Below are 23863 nucleotides of genomic sequence, written 5' to 3' on the forward strand. Positions count from 1 at the left end.
ACATGTGCAGAAATGTCCTGACATTTACACAGTACAATCATTAACAGGTGTCCTTTATGTATAGTTGCCAAGAACATTCTCTTGGCAAGGTCATGATGACAAACATTTGCCCACTTTATATAATTAACTTTCTACCCCTTATTTTCAGATGACATGTTCAATTGGTACTTAACTTCCTTGATCTCTTAATGATTTATAGTTTTATATATTTATAATATAAAATTTCATTAAAGCAATCTCCTTTTAGTTAGATTCAGCCTCAATTATTTAGTTGTTAATATGAAAACCAAGAGAATTTGTTTAAAATAAAAATATCTAAAATTGCCTGCTATTTACATTAAATAGACAGGAGATGGCGCTCTCTTACTATATGACCTTAGATGTTCCAGTCTTGGATCAATAGATATCGATTTACCTTAAGCGCCAGGTCTCTATGTTTAGCCTAAAGTCAACCTTCAAATATTTGTTTATGGAACAAGCCACCCCGACCTCTTGATTCATACCATCTGCTGATTTTCCCTCACTCTGAAAATCTCCTTTCAAACCTCAGCATTAAGGTAAGACTTTTACTGTTCATTTTAAATTCATTTAAATTATAATTATTTTATTTTTCTCCTAATGGCTGCCACAAAGCCGCTCCTCATAGGGCTTGTTCTCCAGACCCTTGATCATTTTAGTCGCCCTCCTCTGGACACATTCCAGCTTGTCAATATCTCTCTTGAATTGTGGTGCCCAGAATTGGACACAATATTCCAGGTGTGGTCTAACCAAAGCGGAATAGAGGGGTAGCATTACTTCCCTAGATCTAGACACTATGCTCCTATAGGTGCAGGCCAAAATCCCATTGGCTTTTTTTGCCGCCACATCACATTGTTGGCTCATGTTTAAGTTGTTGTCCACGAGGACTCCAAGATCTTTTTCACACGTACTGCTCTCGAGCGAGGCGTCCCCCATTTTGTATCTTTGCATTTCGTTTTTCCTGCCAAAGTGGAGTATCTTGCATTTGTCACTGTTGAACTTCATTTGTTAGTTTTGGCCCATCTCTCTAATCTGTCAAGATCGTTTTGAATTCTGCTCCTGTCCTCTGGACTATTGGCTATCCCTCCCAATTTGGTGTTATCTGCCACCACATCACATTGTTGGCTCATGTTTAAGTTGTTGTCCACGAGGACTCCAAGATCTTTTTCACACGTATTGCTCTCAAACCAGGCGTCCCCCAAGGGATAAAAGAGAAAACAGGTAGGGAGGAGGAAGTGTGCTGCTTTGGATTCCAATGGATGCTCCTTCCTTGGAGGCTTTTAAGCAGAGGCTGGGTAGTTATCTGCCAGGGGTGCTTTGATTGTGCTTTTCCTGCTTAAAGACAGGAGGGGGTTGGACTAGATGGCCCACAGGATCTCCTCCTCCTCCTCCTCCTCTTCTTCTTCTTCTTCAGATTTTACTATTGCTGGAGGAACATTTAGGCGAATTATGGTTCTCATGAAGCTTTCCCTTGACTTGAGTCTACTGAGAAGAGGCCGATAGCCATGAAGTGGGTGGCTTTCAGTGTTCAACCTTATTTCTCTCACAATTGGCAAGAACTTGGCAAGAACAATTGGCATCACACATTGGGGTGGGGGGCAATGCCAGCTATATTATAGTCTATCAACAGGTGTAGGTTTGGAACATCCAGTGATTATTGTGTATGATTTGTTCAGTGCTATATTCACTGCTTTGCATGCCATTACTGCTCAAGCAGGGAGCGTTGAGATGGTAGAAGCTCTCCAAAGCTCTAGGTGCCCTTACCGCCTACTACAGGGAAAACCAGCTGATCCTTAATCCATCTAAAACACAGGCATGTGTTTTTCACCTTAAGAACAGACAAGCATCCCGAGCTCTGAGGATTACCTGAGAAGGAATCCCACTGGAGCATTGCAGCACACCCAAATACCTGGGAATCACTCTGGACCATGCTCTGACCTACAAGAAGCACTGCCTGAATATCAAGCAAAAAGTGAGTGCTAGAAACAATATCATACGAAAGCTGACTGGCACAACCTGGGGATCACAACCAGACACAGTGAAGACATCTGCCCTTGTGCTATGCTACTCTGCTGCTGAGTATGCATGCCCAGTGTGGAACAGTGGATGTGGCTCTTAATGAGACATGCTGCATATTTATTTATTTATTTATTTATTTATTTGGCTTGTATACTGCCACTCCCAATTTGGCTCGGAGTGGTTTACAGCAGTAGATTAAAACAATACAGCCAACTTTAAAATACAATAAAAACGAGAACCGACATAGTCCCCAGTTATTCACCTATTGAAAGCTTGTCAGAAAAGAAAGCTCTTACAGGCTTTCCGAAAAGCAAGTAGCTCTCGAATGGTTCGGGTTTCAACTGGCAAGCCATTCCATAAATAAGGGGCCACAATCGAGAAGGCTCTATGCCTAGTAGAGGACAGATGATAAGTCCGGATGTTGGGGACTTCAAGCAAATTTTGGTCCTCGGACTGAAGTAATCTCTGGGGTTGGTAGGGGGATAAGCGGGCCCTCAGGTACGCCGGTCCCAGACCATATAAGGTCATAAAGGTTAGTACCAGCACCTTTAAAGTTATCCGGTACTCAATCGGAAGCCAGTGCAGCTGTTGGAGGATTGGCGTGATACGACACCTCGCTGGCACTCCGGCGAGAAGACGAGCCGCCGCATTTTGCACCAGCTTCAGTTTCTGGATCATTGACAAAGGAAGGCCAATGTAGAGGGCGTTACAGTAGTCAAGCCTCGAGATGACCATCGCATGGATCACCGTAGCCAGGTCATTCCTAGATAGGAAGGGAGCCAGTCGCCTAGCCTGACGTAGGTGGAAAAACGCAGATCTGCTCACAGCAGAGACCTGGGCCTCCATTGTAAGCAGAGGGTCCAATAAGACACCAAGGCTTTTTACAGAAGGTGACAGACGTAATGTCTCACCATCCAGGATAGGCAGCTGGATCTCCCTCCCACCCGGACGGCCCAGCCAAAGGATCTCCGTCTTCGCTGGATTCACCCTCAACCTGCTGGCACGCAACCATCCAGTAACGGCCTCAAGGCACTGATGGAAATTTTCGGGTATGGCGTCTGGCTGGCCCTCCATCCTCAGAATGAGCTGAGTGTCATCAGCGTACTGGTGGCACTCAAACCCAAAGCTTTGCACCAGTCGGACAAGCGGTCGCATATAGATGTTAAATAATAGAGGAGAGAGAATAGCACCCTGCGGGACCCCGCAAGTTAGCGGACATCTCTGGAAACCATCCCTCCCCTCACCACACGATGTCCCCGATTCTGGAGGAAGGAGGACACCCTCTGGAAAAACTCCTTGCTCAAGGGAGCTATTTATTATATTCAGCAGAGGTTCACGTAATCCCTCCAGGAAAGATTTTACTAGCCAGGAGGGACACGGATCAAGGGAGCAGGTGGTCGGCCTAGTTGCAGTCATGATCCTATCAACAGCCTCTGCATCCAGCGGGGTGAACTGGTCAAGGATGGGCCCAACGAGTGGCCACAGAGCCTCAAGTTCACTTACTGTATCAATCGTGGCAGGGAGATCCCGGCGGATAAGCAAGATCTTGTCTGCGAAATAGCTTTGGAAAACCTCAGCAGAAGGGGCCAGAACATTATTGTTTGGGAAGGAGGGATTGTTGTCAGGGTTCTAATAATCTTAAATAATTGTGCTGGGTGTGAGCTCGCAGACGCTATCAAGGAAACATAGTAAGATTTTTTGGCCTCGGTGATAGCATGCTCATAAGACTCTCTAACGTTCACGGGGTGTCTGCATCCTACACTACTGGAGAAATTACACTGTTTAGCCGGTATTGCACCACCTGACATCTGCCGGGAAGTAGCAGCCAATAGTGAAAGGACCAAGGCAGAGATATCTCCAGCTCATCCATTGTTTGGGCATCAGCCAGTATGCGAATGACTTAAATCAAGAAATAGTTTTCTAAGATCTACAGAGACACTCGCTGGATCATAGAATCATAGAATCTCCCTGTGGCTTCCTCTCACATATTTATACATGGCCCTCATCATATCTCCTCTCAGCCTTCTCTTCTTCAGGCTAAACATGTCCATCTCCTTAAGCCGCTCTTCATAGGGCTTGTTCCCCAGACCCTTGATCATTTTAGTTGCCCTCCTCTGGACACATTCCAGATTGCCAATATCACTCTTGAATTGTGGTGCCTAGAATTGGACACAATATTCCAGGTGTAGTCTAACCAAAGCGGAATAGAGGAGTAGCATTACTTCCCTAAATGTAGACACTATGCTCCTATTGATGCAGGCTAAAATCCCATTGGCTTTTTTTGCTGCCACGTCACATTATTGGCACATGTTTAACTTGTTGTCCACGAGGACCCCAAGATCTTTTTCACATGTACTGCTCTCGAGCCAGGAGTCTCCCATTCTGTATCTTTGCATTTCGTTTTTTCTGCCTAAGTGGAGCATCTAGCCTTTGTTCCTGTTGTTCATTTTGTTAGTTTTGGCCCATCTCTCTAATCTGTCAAGATCGTTTTGAATTCTGCTCCTGTCCTCTGGAGTATTGGCTATCCCTCCCAGTTTGGTGTCGTCTGCAAACTTGATGATCATGCCTTCTAGCTCTTCATCTACGTAATTAATAAAGATGTTGAACAGGACCGGGCCCAGGACGGAACCCCGCGGTTCTCCGCTTGTCAATTCTTTCCAAGATGAAGGAAAAGCATTGGTGAGCACCCTCTGGGTTCGTCCATTTAACCAATTACAGATCCACCTCACCATAGTTTTGCCTAGCCTACATTGGGCTAGTTTGTTTGCTAGAAGATCATGGGGGACTTTATCGAAGGCCTTACTGGAACACCTCAGCAAGCAAGAGTCCAAAAAATGGCAGGCTCAAACCCAGAACCTCAATCAGTGGCTGATACCAAATGAGAGACTCCCCCGGGCACACAGCAAACTTGGCGACTTGGAAGGCGCTGAACTGACCGCGCTCTGGCACCACAAGATGCAGAGCCAATCTTAAGAAATGGGGTTACAAAGTGGAATCCATGACATGCGAGTGTGGAAAAGAGCAAACCACTGACCATCTGCTGCAATGCAACCTGAGCCCTGCTACATGCACAATGGAGGACCTTCTTGCGGCAACACCAGAGGCACTCCAAGTGGCCAGATACTGGTCAAAGGACATTTAATCTACTACCAAGCTTGCAAACTTTGTGTTTTGTTTGTTTGTTTTGTTAAAAATGTAATACAACTGTCTGGTTGCTCCTGACACGATAAATAAACCTGCTTTGTGTGGGCAGATTTGTGCCAAACAGGGCAGGCATACTTGACAGTTGAGTAAGACAAGAGCAGGGCTGATGTTCTTATTGATTTTGGGTCTGCAACCCCATGTATTGCTAGTATGTTTCCACAAGATGTTATTGCATGCAGCTACTTTGTGTCCTAAATGGTAGCGTTTGATCAGCAGTGGTTCTCAACCTGGGGTCCCCAGATGTTTCTGGCACTAGGTCCACAAAAACTATTCCCGTAATGCAACCTTTCTCATATCCTTCCTTCTCATATCCTTTCCTTGGCAGCAAGGCTAGATAAAAAGTGACTTATACAGGTGTCTTGTGTGGGAAGGCATTAGATTTAAAAGGTCTCCTTTGCACTAGAACACAAAGGTCTACCAAGTAGAACCAAGTGCAAGAAAGTGAAACCTAGAGTTACAGAGCAAAGTGAATCTGATCATATTCTTTATCCAATAGAATATGTAGAGTTTCTACACAAATCTTCCTATTTCCCTTCCCCAAAACAGTAACTGAATTGGCCTTTTGCTGATCCTGCTATAGTTAAAATCATTCCCAACAGAAATAGCTGTTAAAGTTTGAAACTCTGGTTGATCTGCTGCAAAATGTTGAGGTCTACAAGATCCCAAGGGTTTGCTGCAGATTAAGAGAATGGCTGGTAAGAGGAACTACTCTGTTTGGACTGCCTGTATGATCATTTCTTGTTGTGTTATGATTCAATTCAAATATTTGTATTTATGATTTGTGAGCATTTCTTTAATGGATAAATCAGCGTAACTTAAAAACCATTACAACATGCGGTCAAGCAAAAATAGTCTTTATTCAAATTTAATGGAAACAGGGGCCACTGTACTCTTCAATGTGGGAGAAAATTTAAAAAATATATAAAACAAGGATATTGTCACAATACCAGAGTGGAACTCTACTTTCCCCCTTTCCTTCCTTATTATTTACTGCAGATACCTATGACTTACTTACTGTGCTTTTCATAAACTCTACAAGTCCAAACTATTAAAATGAAAAAGAAATATGAAATTTAAAACTTTTGCAATTCTCACTAAATGACATACATCAAAGGGGGAATTGTTGAAGTTATCATACCTACCTAGAAGACATCACTCCCATCTTAAAAGCCCATGAAACTGTAGTGCTCATTCTCTATGGCTATACTGGAAACCAATGGTGTGTGGTGTCCAGATGAGATTGGTCAACCTCAAGAACCAGAAAGGGCAACAGAGAGGGAGCATCAGACTGAACAGGTACAGACACACAGAGTGCGGGAAGGGGAGGTATTAAAAATGTACAGCAGTGATGTGTTCTACTCCAATAACTTCTGCTACAACAACCAAACATGTACAAAAGACTTTTCATAGAGCTCTATGTGTGGCTGCAGCAAGTTTAAGATCTGGAACGAGACCGCGACCTAGACTGGGAATGTGATCTAGATGCAGACCTAGATCTAGACTTGGACTGGGATCTTGTTTTGGAAACTGATTTGGATCTGGAGCGGGATTCTGATTTGACATTTTGTTTAGACTTGCAATTTGATCTTGGCCGGGATTTACAACTGGTGTCCATTTCCTCACCCTCGCCTTTTGATTCCTTTGCAGTGGGTTCTGCTTTTACATGCTCCTTTTCCTTGGATTGAGACTTGGACCTGGACCTAGACCTGGAAGGCTCTAGATCTTCTCTCTTTTTCTTCTTACTGCTGGACTTGCTGTCCCCTTTACTTCTCCTCTTGCTTCGCTCGCTTCTGCTCTGACTCCTGCTTCGGCTCCTACTGGCATCCCTGCTTCTCTTCCTACTTTTCCTTTTATCCTTACTCTTGCTACGGCTTCTGCTCCTGTTCCTTTCCTTGCTCCGACTCCTAACCTTGCTGGCACTCTTTTCTCTCTCTTTACTCCTACTGCACCTTACATCCCCCCTCTCCTCCTCCTCCTCTCCTTTCTCTTTACTACCACTCCTACTCCTGCTTTTACTTTTACTCTTTTCCTTGCTCAGACTTCTGCTCTTTGCTTGGTCATCGTCATCATCATTGTGAACCACATCCTCTGGTTTGCCTTTACTTTTACTTCGGGATTTCTCAACACTTCGACTGCGGCTCCTGTTTTTATCATCTTTACTTGGGCTTCTGCCTTTTTCTTTTTGTCCTCTGCTATGACTTTTGCTTTGACTGCGGCTCTTGCTTCTGGAATGGGATCCAGACCTGACAAGCATAAACATAAAGAAGAACGATCGAAATCTTCTTGCAATGATTAGCAGTATTAAAATCCTATCTCTAAAATTCAACAGTCTGCCTTGTGCAGCTCTAACATAATGCCAAATTTGCAACATTTTTCAGTTTGGCATATCTTCTCTACAAGAAATACAATAACTTTTCACATTTCAAAAACTCTTTCTTGACTGCTCTAACCAAAACCTTTCTAATGTGTACAGCACCACCGGCAGAAGCCAAAATAACCAGCAGCTGGCAATTCCAATCCTTCTAGACAGCGATGGGCAAGTGGAAGGGACAGGGGAGGAGCATTTTCTAAAGGCTTTTCTCTCCTTACCCAGGACTGTGGGAACAAATTTTACTTTTAAAAATATTACCCTTAAACACACAAAAAGAGTCTTACACTTCCTGATTGGCATTAAGGACTTTGGGTCCGCCAAAACAGTTCTGGGCAGACTGCATTTTCTGCCATCCCTGTAATATCAAACATAAAAGAATTGCTGTGACATGATGAGATCAGGGACTAGGTCTCAAAGCTAATGATGGAATCAGAACTATCAGAAAGATTCAAAAAGTCCTTTAAAGCAGTGTTTCTCAATCTTCCTACGGCCGCAGGCCCTTAATACAATTCTTCATGTTGTGGTGACCCCCAACCATATTATTTTGTTGCTACTTAATAACTGCCATTTTGCTACTGTTATCAATTGCGATGCAAATATTTGATATGCCGGATGTATTTTCAGGGAAGATTGGATAAGTAAACTAAGAGAGATTAGAGATATGGACAAATTAACATTTCTTTTGAAACTGAACTTGGGAAACCCAATAAGAAAGACGGACTGGACTCTTTTTGATGAGTATGAAAGAGGAATAAACAAGAAAAATAATGTTTAGAGAAGTTTATCATTTAACTATAGACACATTCTTTGTGGTTCAAACTTTAAAAAAATTAATCAACTATTAGAAGACTTTTTACAAGAAGAAATAGCTAAAGCACAGGATGGAAGTCATCAGGTTTTCTTTTTTTCCTCTTTTTTATATTTCGGGACTATCACTATTACTATCTCTTTTCCAACTTTCTGATTTTCCTATAAATTAACGTTCTCCCACTTTCCACGTGATTACTTTTTCTTCCTCCTTATTTCTTTTTACTTTTTATATTTTACTACTTATGATATACTAATAAAGTATTTATTTAAAAAAAACTCCCAAGACCAACAGAAAATACTGGAAGGGTTTGGTGGGCACTGACTTTAAGTTTTGGAGTTGTAGTTCACCTACATGCAGAGCACTGTAGACTCAAACAATGATGGATCTTGGCACAAATACTCAATATGCCCAAATGTGAACACTGGTGGAGTTTGGGGAAAACAGAGCTTGACATTTGGGAGTTATTGTTGCTGGGATTTATAGTTCACCTACAATCAAAGAGCATTCTGAGCCCCACCAAATAGAATTTGGCCAAACTTCCCACACAGAACCCCCATGCCTTGATGGGACCCGCTGGCATGAGCCTCCCTCCAGCCTCGCATGCTCTCCCTTGCCTGCACATGCACACCATGCTGCCATGCACTGAGCATGCCTACTCTCCCCTCCCCACTTGGAGTCTCAGAAACAGCCCTCCCCTTGATTGAGTGGAGGAGAGCTTTTGGTGGGAGGATTCGCAGCCTGTTTCCAAAAAGAGAAGGAGAAACTGAGAGATCTGCCTTACCTGCCAAAGGGTCTGAAATGCATGTTTTCTGATGGTTTTGGGCAACCGTTCTGGAACTCGCTCGTAAACTTCCTAGGTGTCTCGACCCCTCAGGTTGAGAAACACTGCTTTAAAGGATCAGTGTAATAACCCTTATTTAGGTCTTCTTGTAAGTGTAAGCAAATAAAATACTGGTTGCGTGACGATGTAGAACAAACAAGCATAAACTATCCCATATCCATCCCATAATGCTTCTAACTTACTAGAAGATCATTGTATAACCTGAAAATTGTTGTGAGTTGGTCGGGGGAGAGGAACATAGCAAAGTGAGGATTCCTAGTATAATACAAACCAAAAGACTGGGAACAAAAAGTCAGGCTTGTTGGTGACAATTCATCAGTATTGTTTGAAGTATGCTTATAATGCAATAAATGTAAGTTTATTGTACCTGGATCGTGATCTGCTTTTCAAATGACTGCTTTTGCTAGTGCCACTGTGGCTCCTGCTTTTACAAGAGTGCCTGCTTCGAGAGCGAGACCTAAAAGTCAAAGAATGATTGCTTCAGTTATAGTGTCTTTACGGTTTTGGTAGAATCACAGAGCATAACATGTCAAACGTCTATCAAACTGAATGAAACAATATACAAGCTCCCAATAGCATTCTCCATGCTAAGAAAAGCATGCTAATATTGTACTCTCAAAAACTAGCTTTGATACCTGAGGAAATGAGATGGGAGCCGCATCAAAGGAACTATTAGAAAAGCAAAGACAAGCTTGCACACAAAAAGGAAGTAGAATGACTTAGAAAAGTAAATACAAGCTTGCATGCAAAAAGAAATCTAGAGGGTGACTATAGTAATGACAAAGATACTAAGGAGTAAAAAAGCTGCAATATATTTTGTGCGAACAGAGAGGAATAATAGTGTGTTGCCTGATTGGTTTTGCCCTTACTAATCTGCACACAATAAGGATAGGATCTTGGAAGCTAAGCATGGTCAGCCCTGGTTAGTATTTGGATGTGGGACCAGCAACAAATACCAGGTGCAGTAGGTTATATTTTAGAGGAAGGAACTGGCAAAGAATGCCTCTAAGTATTCCTTGCCATAATGTAGCAGGTGACTAGAAGGCACATATGTGCACACAAATGAAATTAAATATTCCTCTAAGTGTTTGGAGGAAAACAAATACTGTTCCAATTAATTGTTAGCACTTACAGAAAGTTGCCACTGATTTCTGTCTCTATCAAGAAAAACCCTGGGATAGGACTAGCATGGAACCCATACTCAATCTTGTTTCTCTGAGTCTCACAAAAAAGACTTGTATTGTAGAAGTCTATATGCATAAAGAATACAACCCAAGGAAGTTCCTACATCAACCAAGCAATGAAACAGGAGGATGGGATTGTATACTTCATGATAGCCATGTATAAATATGTGAGAGGAAGTCATAGGGAGGAGGGAGCAAGCTTGTTTTCTGCTTCACTGGAGACGAGGACGCAGAACAATGGCTCAAACTACAGGAAAGGCAACTCCATCTGCACATTAGGAAGAACTTCCTGATTGTGAGAGCTGTTCAGCAGTGGAACTCTCTGCCCTGGAGTGTGGTGGCGGCTCCTTCTTTGGAGGTTTTTAAACAGAGGCTGGATGGCTGTCGGGGATGCTTTGAAGGTGATTTTCCTGCTTCTTGGCAGAGGGTTGGACTGGATGGCCCACGAGGTCTCTTCCAACTCTATGATTCTATATCTTATCTATATTGGATTAACAATACACCAAGGAATCTTAATAGCTTAATACTCACTTAGTGCCTCATATGCAATGATAAACCTATGTTCAAAAGCTTAGCTAAGTGATTATTCCCATTTTAGAGACAGAAAAAAATATGACTGTGTACTGATTGAACATAGGAAGGAATATGTTAACTTCAAGAAGAGGCTATCCAACTATGTACCTGCTTGGGATGTTCTAAATAGATTTCCTGCCATCGCCCAAACCCATTAGAACAACTTCATAGTTTTGTAGTATTTCTGGAATGCAGTAATGTATTTTAAGCAACAATTGTAAAACGATTGGCCTGCCAAGGCACATGCCTACCTTGAATGAGTTCGACTTCTGGAATAGGACTGGCAGCGCCTGGACCCAGGCCTATCTTCTACCAGCCTTATTTTTCTACCATTGACTTCTGTCCCATCCAGCTTTTCAATAGCTCTTTTCATGTCAGAATAGGATTTGAACTCAATCACACCTTCATTTTTTCTGCCTTTATGTGCATCAGCATATGTCACTTCACCTGCTTGACGCATGTAGTCCTAGAAGATGACAAAGCATTGAGTTTGAAACATTTTTGCCTTCATTTTGATGCCTGTCCTTATGCTATTAGATTCTGCAACTGAAAAGTAGGTTTAATTTATATACCTGTAGGTGTGCATATAATAAAGATTATATTGATTGGTGGCCTTTTAATTCTCTTTTCAGATATACAAATTTTAAGCTTTCATGACCCACTGAAAGTTTTGCTGACCAAAATGCACCTGTGTGAAGCACATAAAATCTAACCTAAGGTCTAAACAAGAAGAACTACTGCTATTATATTTTTCACTGGAAGTGGGAAAGATATGGCAGACAAATTCAGTGGATGGATGCATGAAGGGAAGAAAAGACTAAGAAAAAAACTAAACATGTAAAAGAGCAATGACACTCATGAAGAAAGATTAAAGGGCCTTCGTGGACGTTCACGATGGAAGTAAGAATGAAATACTGCCAAGGCCTGAAGCCTATAATAGAAAGGTCACATCTAATATTGTTGGGCCCAAGCAAGTTTGGCTAATGAAGGATTCTGGCACATCCATAGCTGAAAGTCACTTCTCTAAGAGAACATGAGGAAACTGTGGGTTAGCTGCAAATCTCTGTAGCAATCTGGCAAACAAATACCATAGCTAGAAAAGACTACAATTTCTCTCTCTCTCTCTCTCTCTCTCTATTTCTCTCTTTCTATTTGTATAAATTATTAGTAGGAAAAATTAATTATCACTGTACAGGAAACAGATTGAAAATTACTACTAATGAACTTTTAATTTGTATACTGCTTATAACTGATTGCACTTAATCCTTTACATTAATATGCCTTCTTGTGGAACTCAACAGAAAGTTAAGAAATCTCCCCTCTATACACAGATGAGATCCAGATCAGCTTAGCACCAATGAACTTATTGTACATAGATAACCTATGCAACTTACTTTCTTGTCAAAGCTAAACTTGTATGAATGCTTTAACATGAAACAAATACTGTATTACAAGAAAAGTGGGATATATGTAAAATAAATAAATAAATGTTATTTATTAGCTTCTGTGATTCTTCTTTAACAGACATTAACAGAGAAAGGCAAAACATTTCATATTATGCATATTAACCCACAAGGAATACTCGATGTAACAAAATATCTAATTATAATTTAGGTTTTGAATATGTTTATGAAGGTTAATATATTGCAAATGCAGGCCAGCTTAGCTACAGCTGCTTGGTTGGTGTGTTGCCATGCTAGAAGAGTTTGCAGTAGAAATGTATCTATTTCAGCAGAGCTCAGGAGCAAAAGGGGGCGGAGCTAACTGCCAACAGGAGGAGAGCTGACAAAGGAAGATTGGTTCTACCTAGGTTAGAGCTAGATCAAGGAGTTAAAGGCCTTCCGTCTGGATAATTAGAGTGTTAATTGTACCAGTTCTGAATTAAGAGGTAGCTTGAGAGCTAAGAGAAAGGAATTCCCAGTAATATTTTGTGTCTTCAGTGGGACAGCTTTAGTAAATAAAAGTAAAAAAGGCAATAAAAGGCAAAACTGTGCTTAAGGTCAGTCAGTGGAACTGAGGATAAAAGTGTACTTTGGGGGACAAAGACACACTTAACCTGTTGCTGAAGTTGACATAGTGACATTTAATTCCAGATAAGCATGCAACATGGTCTGTGGCCTCAAAACTAAATTCTCAATTTTCTTATTAAAATTTGACTTTCATGGAATAGTCAAAATTCATGACCACATGTGAGATTAGGTATGGGTCTCTGTATTATCTCTGTAGCATCTTCTTGCAAGAGTATAAAGTTTCTGAGGCAATGATAATGTATATAATACATAGCAAAATATGCAAGGGGTATGAGCCTCAAACTCAAGGCATTCTTCCCTTCTTCCACACTGTGCATTCAAATAGTAGAGCAGTTTGGGACAGCATTTCCATGAAGAACAAGTACCATAATAGTTTTCTATTGGTTAGCCCACAGGACAAGAAGTAGTATTCAGCAGAGCTCTACAATTTATAATCTAACTGGAGGTCAGCTGTTTTCAGTACAACCACACTGCCAGGATCACACAGAGAAATGCCATCTTTTTCTCTTGAACATCTGAAGCTATCTGTAGTGTGCCCTGACTGGAACCAACTGCACATTTGACTCTCATATGCCCAAGAGTCAACAGTGCTATGGATTTTGAAAAGGCACAAATAGGTGCCAAGATGAAGGTGCCACGATGAAGGTGTGTCAAGCGAACCCTTGTCGTGACCACCATCCACCTGGAAACATACATCTTCAATGTGACAGACCACGTGGATCCAAAATAGGTCTCTACTGTTACTTTTGGACCCAGCACCAAGACTCTACCCTTGGAAGACAATCATACTCAGCTATCGATAGACAATTTATATTTTCAAATCTGTATCACCACTGAGAGAAGCAAAAAGATTGCATACCTTCAAGTCCTGCCAACTGCAACGGCTTGACAGATTTTCAACGATCAATCTGTATTCAGTACGGGTCGGAGGACCGTACTTGTCTCTTCCACTTCTTCTATAACCATATCCACCTTTAGAGGTGATAACAGATGCAATACTTCAGCGAAGGTAGTGAAGTCAGGGATTAATAAACACTCCACAAAAATACAAAGAGAAAACTAATCTACCAAGCAGTCAGTAGTTACATTTCATTTCCTCACCCATTAGTCTAATCTAATGCTCATTTCTTTAAAAAAAGGTTACAAGTAAAACATCTAAGACAGGGGTTCTCAACCTTCCTCGTGCTGCGACCCCTTAATACACTTCCTCATGTTGTGGTGACCCCCAACCATAAAATTATGTTCCTATTTCATAACTGTCATTTTGCTACTGTTACCAATCGTGATGTAAATATCTGATATGTAGGATGTATTTTCATTCACTGGACCAAATTTGGCACAAATACCCAATATGCCCAAATACTGGTGGGGTTTGGGGGGGGGGGGTTGATTTTGTCATTTGGGAGTTTGTGATTGCTGGGATTTGTAGTTCACCTGCAATCAAAGAGCATTCTGAATTCCACCAACGATGGAATTGAACCAAACTTGGCACACAGAACTCCCATGACCAACAGAAAATACTGGAAGGATTTGGTGGGCATTGACCTTGAGTTTTGGAGTTGCAGGTCACCTACATCCAGAGAGCACTGTGGACTCAAACAATGATGGATCTGGACGAAATTTGACATGAATACTCAATATGCCGAAAGTGAACACAGGTGGAGTTTGGGGGAAATAGTCCTTGACATTTTGGGAGTTGTAGTTGCTGGGATTTGTAGTTCACCTTCAATCAAAGCACATTCTGAACCCCACCAACGACAGAATTGGGCCAAACTTCCCACATAGAACTCCCATGACCAACAGAAAAAAGTTTGTTTTCTGGTAGTCTTTAGTGACCCTTCTGACACTCCCTCGTGGCCCCTCCAGAGGTCCCGACCCCCAGGTTGAGAACCACTGATCTAAGAAGATCTGTGTGTGTCTAAAACATCAGCACATAATTACAAATTTATTTATTATTAAAACTGAACATGCAACTATGTTAAAATTACAGCAAAATAACAGTTCTGAAAACATAATAACAACCAAATCACTTTATCAGTTACTAATGTTACTTACATTGATTTAAAGTTTTCTGAATATCTGACACGAATAAAGGTTTTCATGCACCTATTTTGGTTTAATCACATCTGTCTCTAACCCTTGGGTCCTTACCACCTGGGTCTAATGGGAAATTTGCGATCGTCACATGGCCTCCTTTTTTGGTCAGCCAAGGGCCACAAAGGTCAAAGAGCCACTCATGGAAAGGTAACCCAGGGTCAGCAAATGGAACAGGCAGTCAGTCATCTTAGCTTCAAAGGACTCTTAATTAAAACATTGAGTCTTTGTTTAGTCTATGTTAAACAGTCACATTACAAATAAACCAGTCATATATTTCCAAAATAAAATAATGAATATTAAAGCTCAATTAATTATGTTTAAAAATGGAATATAAATTAACAATATTATTTAATTAAAAATAGCATTAGTTACATTGCATGTGTGTGTGTGTGTATGTATGTATGTGTGTGTGTGTGTATATATATATATATATATATATATATATATATATATATATATATAATGTTTTTTCTTCAAATTACAGTTTTAAAATCATACATTTTATATAGACAAAAGTCACCGATAGAAGGGTATGTTAGTGCTTACTGCGTCCAGAACCATAACTGCTGTCACGACGAGGGCCCCGGGCATGCTCAACAATTACACGCTCCCCACAAAGATCTTTGCCATTTAACTCATAAACAGCATCATCAGCATCACGCACATCATCAAACTCAACAAAGCCATACCTAGAGGGAGACAAAAGCTGCTCGAGAATCAACAGTGTTAACAATTATCTTAGCTATTCACCCTTGGCAGTGGCATGTACTTTCATAAACTAGACAAGGCATAACTAAGTTACGACAATTATCTATTTTCACACACCACTTCAGAAGATCCATAACAACACAACCCATATGGCAAAAGGGAAGCTGCCAGTTTTTCAGAAGCAACTGATATAGAATCAAGATTCTATTTACTTATAAAATAGCAGCTTAAGAAATTGCAAGATAAAAGATTGCTCCAAACGTACTATTCTTGTCTAGTAATGCCTTTGTAGTTTTGTAATAAATAATCTGGGACAAATTATAAGGACAAAGAAGCAACACAAAAATATACTTTGGATTTCTCCCTTTTTGGGATTCCCACCTTTTGTTTCTGTATTTTGCCAGACAGGGTGGCTATGGCAAAGCAAGAGGTCTATATGACCGGTTGGGATGAGCAAGGCTGAGGAAATAGCCCTGGTGCTGCAGCTGCAGGGTAGGAAAACCTAACCCTACAACAGGTATGAGCAAACGTCAGCCCTCCAGGTGTTCTGGACTTCAACTCCCACAATTCCTAACAGCCTACTGGCTGTTAGGAATTGTGGGGAAGGCAGGAAAGGTGTGTGACATTGGCAGTCCCTTTTTAGGTGCTCCCATGCATCTAAGAACAAGGGAAAGAGATGCTCAAGGCAGGCCCCACGGAGACATAGGCACACATAATGGCAAGTTCCGAGTTCCTACAACAAACAAGTGTAAAATATGGTTGTGGTGGGGTTTAAAATACATTTTTCCCCACTTTCAGAGAGGTCTTATGCCCCAACATCAGAGATAGCGGAGGGCCTTCTACAGTTTTTTTTGACCAAGCCAAAAGAAAAGGTAACAAAATCTCTTGCTACAAAGAAATAGATCAAGAAAGGTTTGTAGTATTTCAACTTTTTAAGATTTCCCCTCTAAAATTACACAATAGCCATTTTAAGTTATATGTGCCTCATTCACTAGACAGAATTAAAAAGTAAAAGATATTCCCCTGGTTCTGAAATGCAAAGAAGAAATGTATCTTGTTTTGGGAACAAGTTTAAAGACCCCTCTCTAAATACAAACTCCAGAATTCTGCAAGAGGCAGCCATGGGATTTAAAGTAGATGCACACTCCTTTCCTACTCTTAGGCTCTAGTGTGATGAGATCCATATCTGAAGAACTGCCAGTAAAAAGCAAAACAAGCTCTCCAGCACACGGTAAACAAAGATGATATGGGTTGAGTGAACGACTGGATTAAGAGAGACAACAAGAGACCATGCTTCTTGACATCAGGTAACACTAAGTGCCATTAAATATTTTAAAGGAAAGTTAAGAAATCTCTCAGTTCATAATTTCATAATGCCTTTTGGTTGGCTTTCTAAATTAAACCAAAGGCAATTCAGCCTTCTTATTTAAGATATCCCACCATGGCACTATCTGTTGATAAGAACAAGTGCTTCTGTAAGGCAAAAAGCTATAATGATAGTAGTATTATTACTGATAGGGTTTCCTATACCATATAGGATTTGATGAGGAGCTAAATCAAATAACCCAACAGCATACGGGATGGCGGCAGCAGCAGTGGGGTTGACACTGGTGGAGGTCTCCCAGAGACAACAATGGTACCGCAGTTAGTGCTCACCTATACTGCGTGTATCTTTTATAATAAAAATCCCATAATACAATCCAAAATGTAGCAAAAGATAGTGCCAGAAGATGATATTCCTAGACTGGAAGGCACTGAATCTGCTACTGGGGACCAGTAGGGAGTTAGTACAAATAGTGCTGTCGCTAATGATGCCAAGGACTCAAGAGGAGTTACGTGAACCTCTGTTGAATATAATAAATAGCTCCCTTGAGCAAGGAGTTTTTCCAGAGGGTTTAAAAGAGGCTATGGTTTCACCCCTGCTGAAGAAACCAGACTTAGATCATTCAGTTTCCTCTAGCTACCACCCAGTCTTGAACCTTCCATTTCAGGGCAAAGTGGTTGAGGGCAGCAGTGGAACAGCTGCAGCAGTTCCTAAATGACACGGCCGGACTTGATCCCTTCCAGTCCGGCTTCCGTAGTGGGCACGAGACGGAGACTGTGCTAGTTGCCATCACAGATCAGCTTCGCTGCCAGATGGACCAAGGCGGATCAGCGCTGCTCGTGTTATTGGACCTCACAGCAGCATTTGATACGGTTGATCACAAGCTACTAACCTACCGCCTAACCATGACTGGGGTTAGGGGGATACCCCTTAAGTGGCTGTCCTGCTTCCTCCAGAATCGGGGACAGCGTGTGGTGAGGGAAGGGATGGTTTCCGAGAGGTCTCCACTAGTATGCGGGGTCCCGCAGGGAGCCATTTCCTCTCCTCTATTATTTAACATCTATATGCGACCACTGACTGGTGCAAAACTTTGGGCTTGAGTGCCACCAGTATGCTGACACCCAGCTCATTCTGAGGATGGAGGGCCGGCCAAGCTCCGTACCCGAAAATTTCCATCAGTGCCTTGAGGCCGTTACTGGATGGTTGCGTGCCAGCAGGTTGAGGGTGAATCCAGCAATGACAGAGATCCTTTGGCTGGGCCATCCGGGTGGGAGAGACATCCAGCTGCCTACCCTGGATGGCGACTGTGACTTCCACCAATGATGGATCTGAACTAAACTTGGCACACACATACATAGGGATGTGAACTTAATATGATTTATTTCTAAATAGACATGGCTATGATGTATTGTAAATCATGTCTTCTGCATCCGTATTCAGAGATGCTTTTATAGGTTTTCATAGGATTTATTATAAATTACAATGATAGCTGCCCACCATTAATATACGTTATTGATTTGTGAGTTTTAAAGGTAATTTTGTGTTTATTGTATTTTAATCTGTTTTTACCACACTGTGACTATTTAATTGTTTTTTAACTTTCGTATTGTGCTTTTTAAACTTGACTAAGTGTGCAATTGTTAGTTGCCTTGAGTCCCCATGGGAAGAAAGGTGGAGTATAATGGTAGGTTACATACCTGTGACCATCTTTCTTTGAGTGGTGCTCTGTGAATTCGCACATATGGAGTGTCTGCGCCTGCGCAGGGACCAACGGAAACTTCCCTAGTTTAAACTTTTCAAGTTTTGGCAGTAACCCCGCCCAGTCCCCGGCAGGGCATAAAAGGCACACTCAGCAGTTCCTACGCCGCAAGGCAGCAAGAAAGGCGGAGGTTTGTTAGAGGGGAGGCTGGGCGCGTTTGTGTAAATTCACAGAGCACCACTCAAAGAAAGGTCACAGGTATGTAACCTACCATTTTTCTTCGTGGTCTCTGTGAATGCACACATGTGGAGACTAGCAAGCAGAGGTCCCAGAGGCGGGAAAAACAAACCGACCCTTAATAAAGGACCAAACAGTTTGACTGAAGTATCAAAAACCACAGTACCCTCTGAAAGAAGGGGAACAACACATTCATAACACAAGAGTTCGTGATCCTCCTTTGGCCAGAAAAGAAGGCCATTACCACAGTATGAATACACTCATTGAAATGAGGACACATATATCATAATTGTATGAAAATAAACGTCATAGTAAAATCACAGTACCTAGGCCATCAAAACCTCGAAAGGAACAACATTCCCAAGCCCGAGGAGGAGAGGTGGTAAGAATGTAAATGAAAAAAACGCAATATCCTTTGGGTTACTTAGCCATTCGTCACTACATAAGCAAAGCGATGAACAACAAGGTAAGATATGAGAGACCATAACATCAAAAATAGCCATGAACTGGAGAACAGGAATATAGAATATAGACATTCAACATTTATCTCTATCGATGAGCCCGATATCGAGGCTGGGGAGGGCAAGAAGTCAGGATCGCCCTACCAAAGGCCATGTTGGGCCTATGCCTAGTGTCCAGTCTATAATATGAAACAAAAGTTTGTGGGTTCGCCCAGATGGCCGCCTTGCATATAGAGTCCAAGGGAATTCCTTTCAAGAAGGCAGTTGAAATGGCCAATGCCCTGGTCTATCAAGCACAAATTACCGAAGGGGCTGGCGATGGGCTAGCTGGTAACACAGTTCAATGGTTGATGCAATCCAATGCGACCAGCGTTGTGAAGAGACCAGCGGGCCCAGCTTATCCTGGGCATATGACACAAAGAGTCCCTTGAATCCTTCGGGACTGGGAAGTCCTGTCCCTATAAAACAATAGGGCCCTCCGCACATCGAGGAGGTGCACACTCTTCTCCGTTGAGGTAGAAGGAGATTGAAAGAAAGAAGGCAAAGCAATGTCCTGGTTCACATGGAAGGGGGAAACAATCTTTGGGAGAAAAGAAATATCAATGCAGAGAACCGCTCTATCTGCATGAAAAAGTAAATATGGTTCATCGACCTGCAATGCCGTCAACTCGGACAGCCTACGGGGCGAAGTGATCGCCACCAGGAATGCCAACTTCCATGAGAGGAGACGAAGGTCGACTGTTGCCTGGGACTCGAACGATGGTAATACCAGCCGGGCAAGTACGAGATTGAGGCTCCAGCCAGGGGTTGGAGGATGAACCGGAGGATGAAGGTTGTTGAATCCCTTCTGAAAGGATCTCACTAAAGCATCCCGGAAGAGAGAGGTTCCCCCCTCTGCTGGGTATGCCATGAAATGGCGGCAAGGTGGGTCTTTAATGATGAGAGCGACAGGCCCCGCTCAGTAAGGGAAAACAAAAACTGAAGAACTGTCGGTATCGAGGGTGAGGACTCTTGGATTCCTTTTTTCTGGAGGAAACTCTGAAAGCGAGACAAGCAGGCAGCATATGACCTCTTTGTAGTTAGCTTGTGGGAAGCAGTGAGGATGGACCATACATCCGGACACAGCAAACTCAGAACAGGATCCTCCATGCCAAGAGGTAGAGGGATGGGAGATCGGGATGGAGAAGTTGGCCTTCCTCCCTCGACAGAAGGTCCTGGCGGGGAGGGAGCTGTTGAACTCGATCGCCAGAGAGCTGTAGGAGAACCGGGTACCACGCCTGCCGTGGCCATGCAGGAGCTATCACGATGCAATTTGCCTGTGCTGCCTAGATCCTCTCGATCACCCTGGCGATGAGTGGGAAAGGCGGGAAGATGTAAAGGAGACCTCTCAACCAGTCGAGGAGGAACGCGTCCCCGAGGCATCCCGGTACCGGGAGACGGTCCCTGAACTGAAGAAGCTGGGCATTTGTGGGAGACGCGAAGAGATCGACGTCCGGCCATCCCCAGTCTTTGCAGAGCACGGTGAGCTCCTGTGGGTTCAGCTTCCACTCATGAGACGATGATCGTGTGCGACTCAACGAGTCTGCTTTGACATTCTGGGAGCCTGGCAGATGTATCACCACAAGCGAGATCGACCGGGCCACACACCATTCCCAAAGTTGTAGTGAGAGGGTCAGCAGTTTCCTTGACCCCGTTCTACCGTTTGTTTACATAGTACATGGCCACCATGTTGTCCGTGAGAATCTGGATATTTTTTTCTGTGACCAGAAGGGCAAAGGCTCTTAGAGATTTGAACATCGCTAGGCGCTCCAGGTAGTTGATGTGGCATAGCCTCTCCTCGGCACGCCAAAGATCTTGGACGGAGAGTTCTCCTTTATGGCATCCACATGTAAACATCGATGCATCCATTGCCAGGGTTATCGATGGAGGGTCGGGATGGAAGGGAATGCCCCTGCAGACATGATGTCGAACTGTCCACCATTTTAAGGACTTTCTTACAGGTAGTGGGATGGTGAGACGCTTTGCCTCGTGATCTATGATTGGGTTGAAGTGGTTGAGGAACCACCTCTGTAGAGGCCGGAACCGCAGTCTTGCCAGTGGGGTTACCATCACCGTTGACACCATGTGGCCTAGGAGGATTTGGACCTGATTGGCCGTTATCGTGCGGGACCGGATGCCTCGGAGTGCTTCGACGCGGAGCGCCTGGAATCTTGCTCTGGGAAGATATACTGACTGGGTCAGCGAATCGAACATGGCGCCGATGAACTTTATGCATGTTGTTGGTGTCAAGTGTGACTTCTGTTTGTTCAGCTGGAGACCAATGTCCCCGAGGAGGGAGAGGGTCTTTTGGATTTGGGATTTTAGAAGTGCCGGGGAGTGCGCCGCCAGAAGCCAATCATCTAAATATGGAAAAATCTGGATTGTTTTCCCTTCTGAGGCATGCAGCCACTACCACCATACATTTTGTGAAAGTTCTTGGGGCCGTTATGAGCCCGAAAGGAAGTGTATGTTTGGCCCGCGACCTGGAATGCCAGGAAACGTCTATGGTTCTACTGTATCAACAGGTGGAAATAAGCGTCTTGGAGGTCGATGGACGTGAAGAAATCCCTGTGCCTGAGGAGGGGGGGTATGGACGACACTGTCACAATTCTGAACTTCTGTGGTTTGATGAAAGAGTTGAGATTTCTCAAGTCCAAAATTGGGTGGAGGGAACCATCTGCTTTGGGGATGGTGAAGTATTTTGAGAAGAAGGCCCGCCCGTTGAAGCAATCTGGAAGAGGAGGGTCTCGACGATCTGCCTCGTTGGAGGGAGCTCTTCGAATTCCAATGCATAACCGTCCCCCACAATCCTTAGCACCTACACATCTGAGGTGATACTTCGCCATGCATCGCTGAAGTTCATAATGCAGTCGCCAAATGGCGGGTGTTGAGGTCGAGTTCTGAAGGCAGGGTTTGCAGGGGCAGGCATGGGAACGGCATCGGTATCAGATAAGGGGACGGTATCGTCCAGGGAAACGCCAAACTCGACGCCTGCGGTGATTCCCACCAGATCTGTGGTGGGCTCTAGAGCTTTGCTGTTGCGGCTGAGAATGACACTGTTGGGCTTGATGTTGCGTAGCTTGCAGCGGGCGAAAGGTTTGGGAGTATGGGAACTGTCAGTATGGAGTTCCATTCCGCCACCTCGAATACTGGAACTACCTTGTTCTTTGGGCTTGGGACTGATTTTCAATCTCATTTGGCTGTCAGGATCTTAAAGTCTTGGTTAGCCTTCAACTTCTCATCAGTGCCTGCATTAAAGAGGCCAAGGGCGTCGAAAGGCAGGTCCTCGATGAATTATCTTGAGGACGTCGATAGTCCCGACGACCGGAGCCAGGCATGCCTCCTGATGGTGCCCGCATGTGCAATCATCTTCCCAGCCATGTCACCCGTGTGCTTGGCCATTTGCATCTGGTGATGTGCCAAAAAGTTCACCTCCTGGGCCAGGTTGGTCAGGACCATACGGTCTTCTTCCAACATCCACTGGAAGAAGGGCAGGGCTTTTCCCCAAAGGATTTGTTGGTATGCCCCATACATGCGCCGTAGTTTGTCACTCTGGCCAAAAAGGAGGACACCGGAGTATAGCTTCTGACCGATGGCATCGAACCTTTTGCCCTCTTGGTCTGAGGGAGTCGAGGACTGCCTCTCGAACACCTGCGCTGCCTTCACGACCACCGAATTTGGATTGGGGTGGTGTTTCAGCCATTCCAGGCCATCATCATCCGTGTGGTACCAGGCCTAAATCTTTTTAGAAGTGGGAAGAATGGACGACGGAGTCTTCCATGAGGCCTGAAATACATCCAGGAAATATGGGGGGAAAGGCAAAAGAGGGGCTGGCGGCATTTCCGACTGGACCCGCTTAAAAACTGGAGCAGTCACTGCCTTGGAAGCATGTTTTATTTCCAGGCCGAAAGTATCGGCCATACGGGCCATCTGGTCAGCAAAGGCCCTGACATTGCCCATTGGCAACGGAGGGTCGGCCTCATAGGTATCGTGGGTAGGGGATCTCTCGATACTGAGCAACAGTACTGAGCCCGAATTAACCGAGGTGGCAAGTTCTCCATCTTCCTCTTCTTCCTCCACTTCAGATGGAGGGGGAGAGGATGAGGAAGGGTTGTGTGGAGGTGGAGGAGGCGGTGGGAGCCGAGGTGAGGATGGGGGGGAGGTTGTTTGGAGGCCGAGGACTGAGCGGCACATGCCAGCCTGGCAGTTTGTCTCCCCCTTGGGTGGAAAGAGCTTTTGTCTGGCAG

The 23863-nt window shown here is 43.5% G+C and overlaps 1 protein-coding gene across 2 annotated transcripts in view; it reads right to left on the bottom strand.

Moving 5' to 3' along the window:
- Positions 1-6078: 6078 nt before the first annotated feature.
- Positions 6079-23863, bottom strand: part of LOC137095184 (serine/arginine-rich splicing factor 4-like) — a 30247-nt gene continuing 12462 nt past the window's right edge. Inside the window, exons 2-6 of one of the 2 annotated variants that reach the window (XM_067461549.1) lie at positions 15695-15837; positions 13911-14023; positions 11273-11487; positions 9632-9721; positions 6079-7484 (exon numbers count right to left, since the gene is read on the bottom strand). In XM_067461549.1, coding sequence (XP_067317650.1) covers positions 6677-7484; positions 9632-9721; positions 11273-11487; positions 13911-14023; positions 15695-15837 — 1369 coding nt within the window. In that variant the 3' untranslated portion in view covers positions 6079-6676. The remainder of the gene's footprint in view (positions 7485-9631; positions 9722-11272; positions 11488-13910; positions 14024-15694; positions 15838-23863) is intronic. The other variant, XM_067461550.1, reaches the window with a different exon arrangement.

This window comes from Anolis sagrei, chromosome Y (assembly GCF_037176765.1).
Source record: "Anolis sagrei isolate rAnoSag1 chromosome Y, rAnoSag1.mat, whole genome shotgun sequence".
Lineage (NCBI taxonomy): Eukaryota > Metazoa > Chordata > Lepidosauria > Squamata > Dactyloidae > Anolis > Anolis sagrei.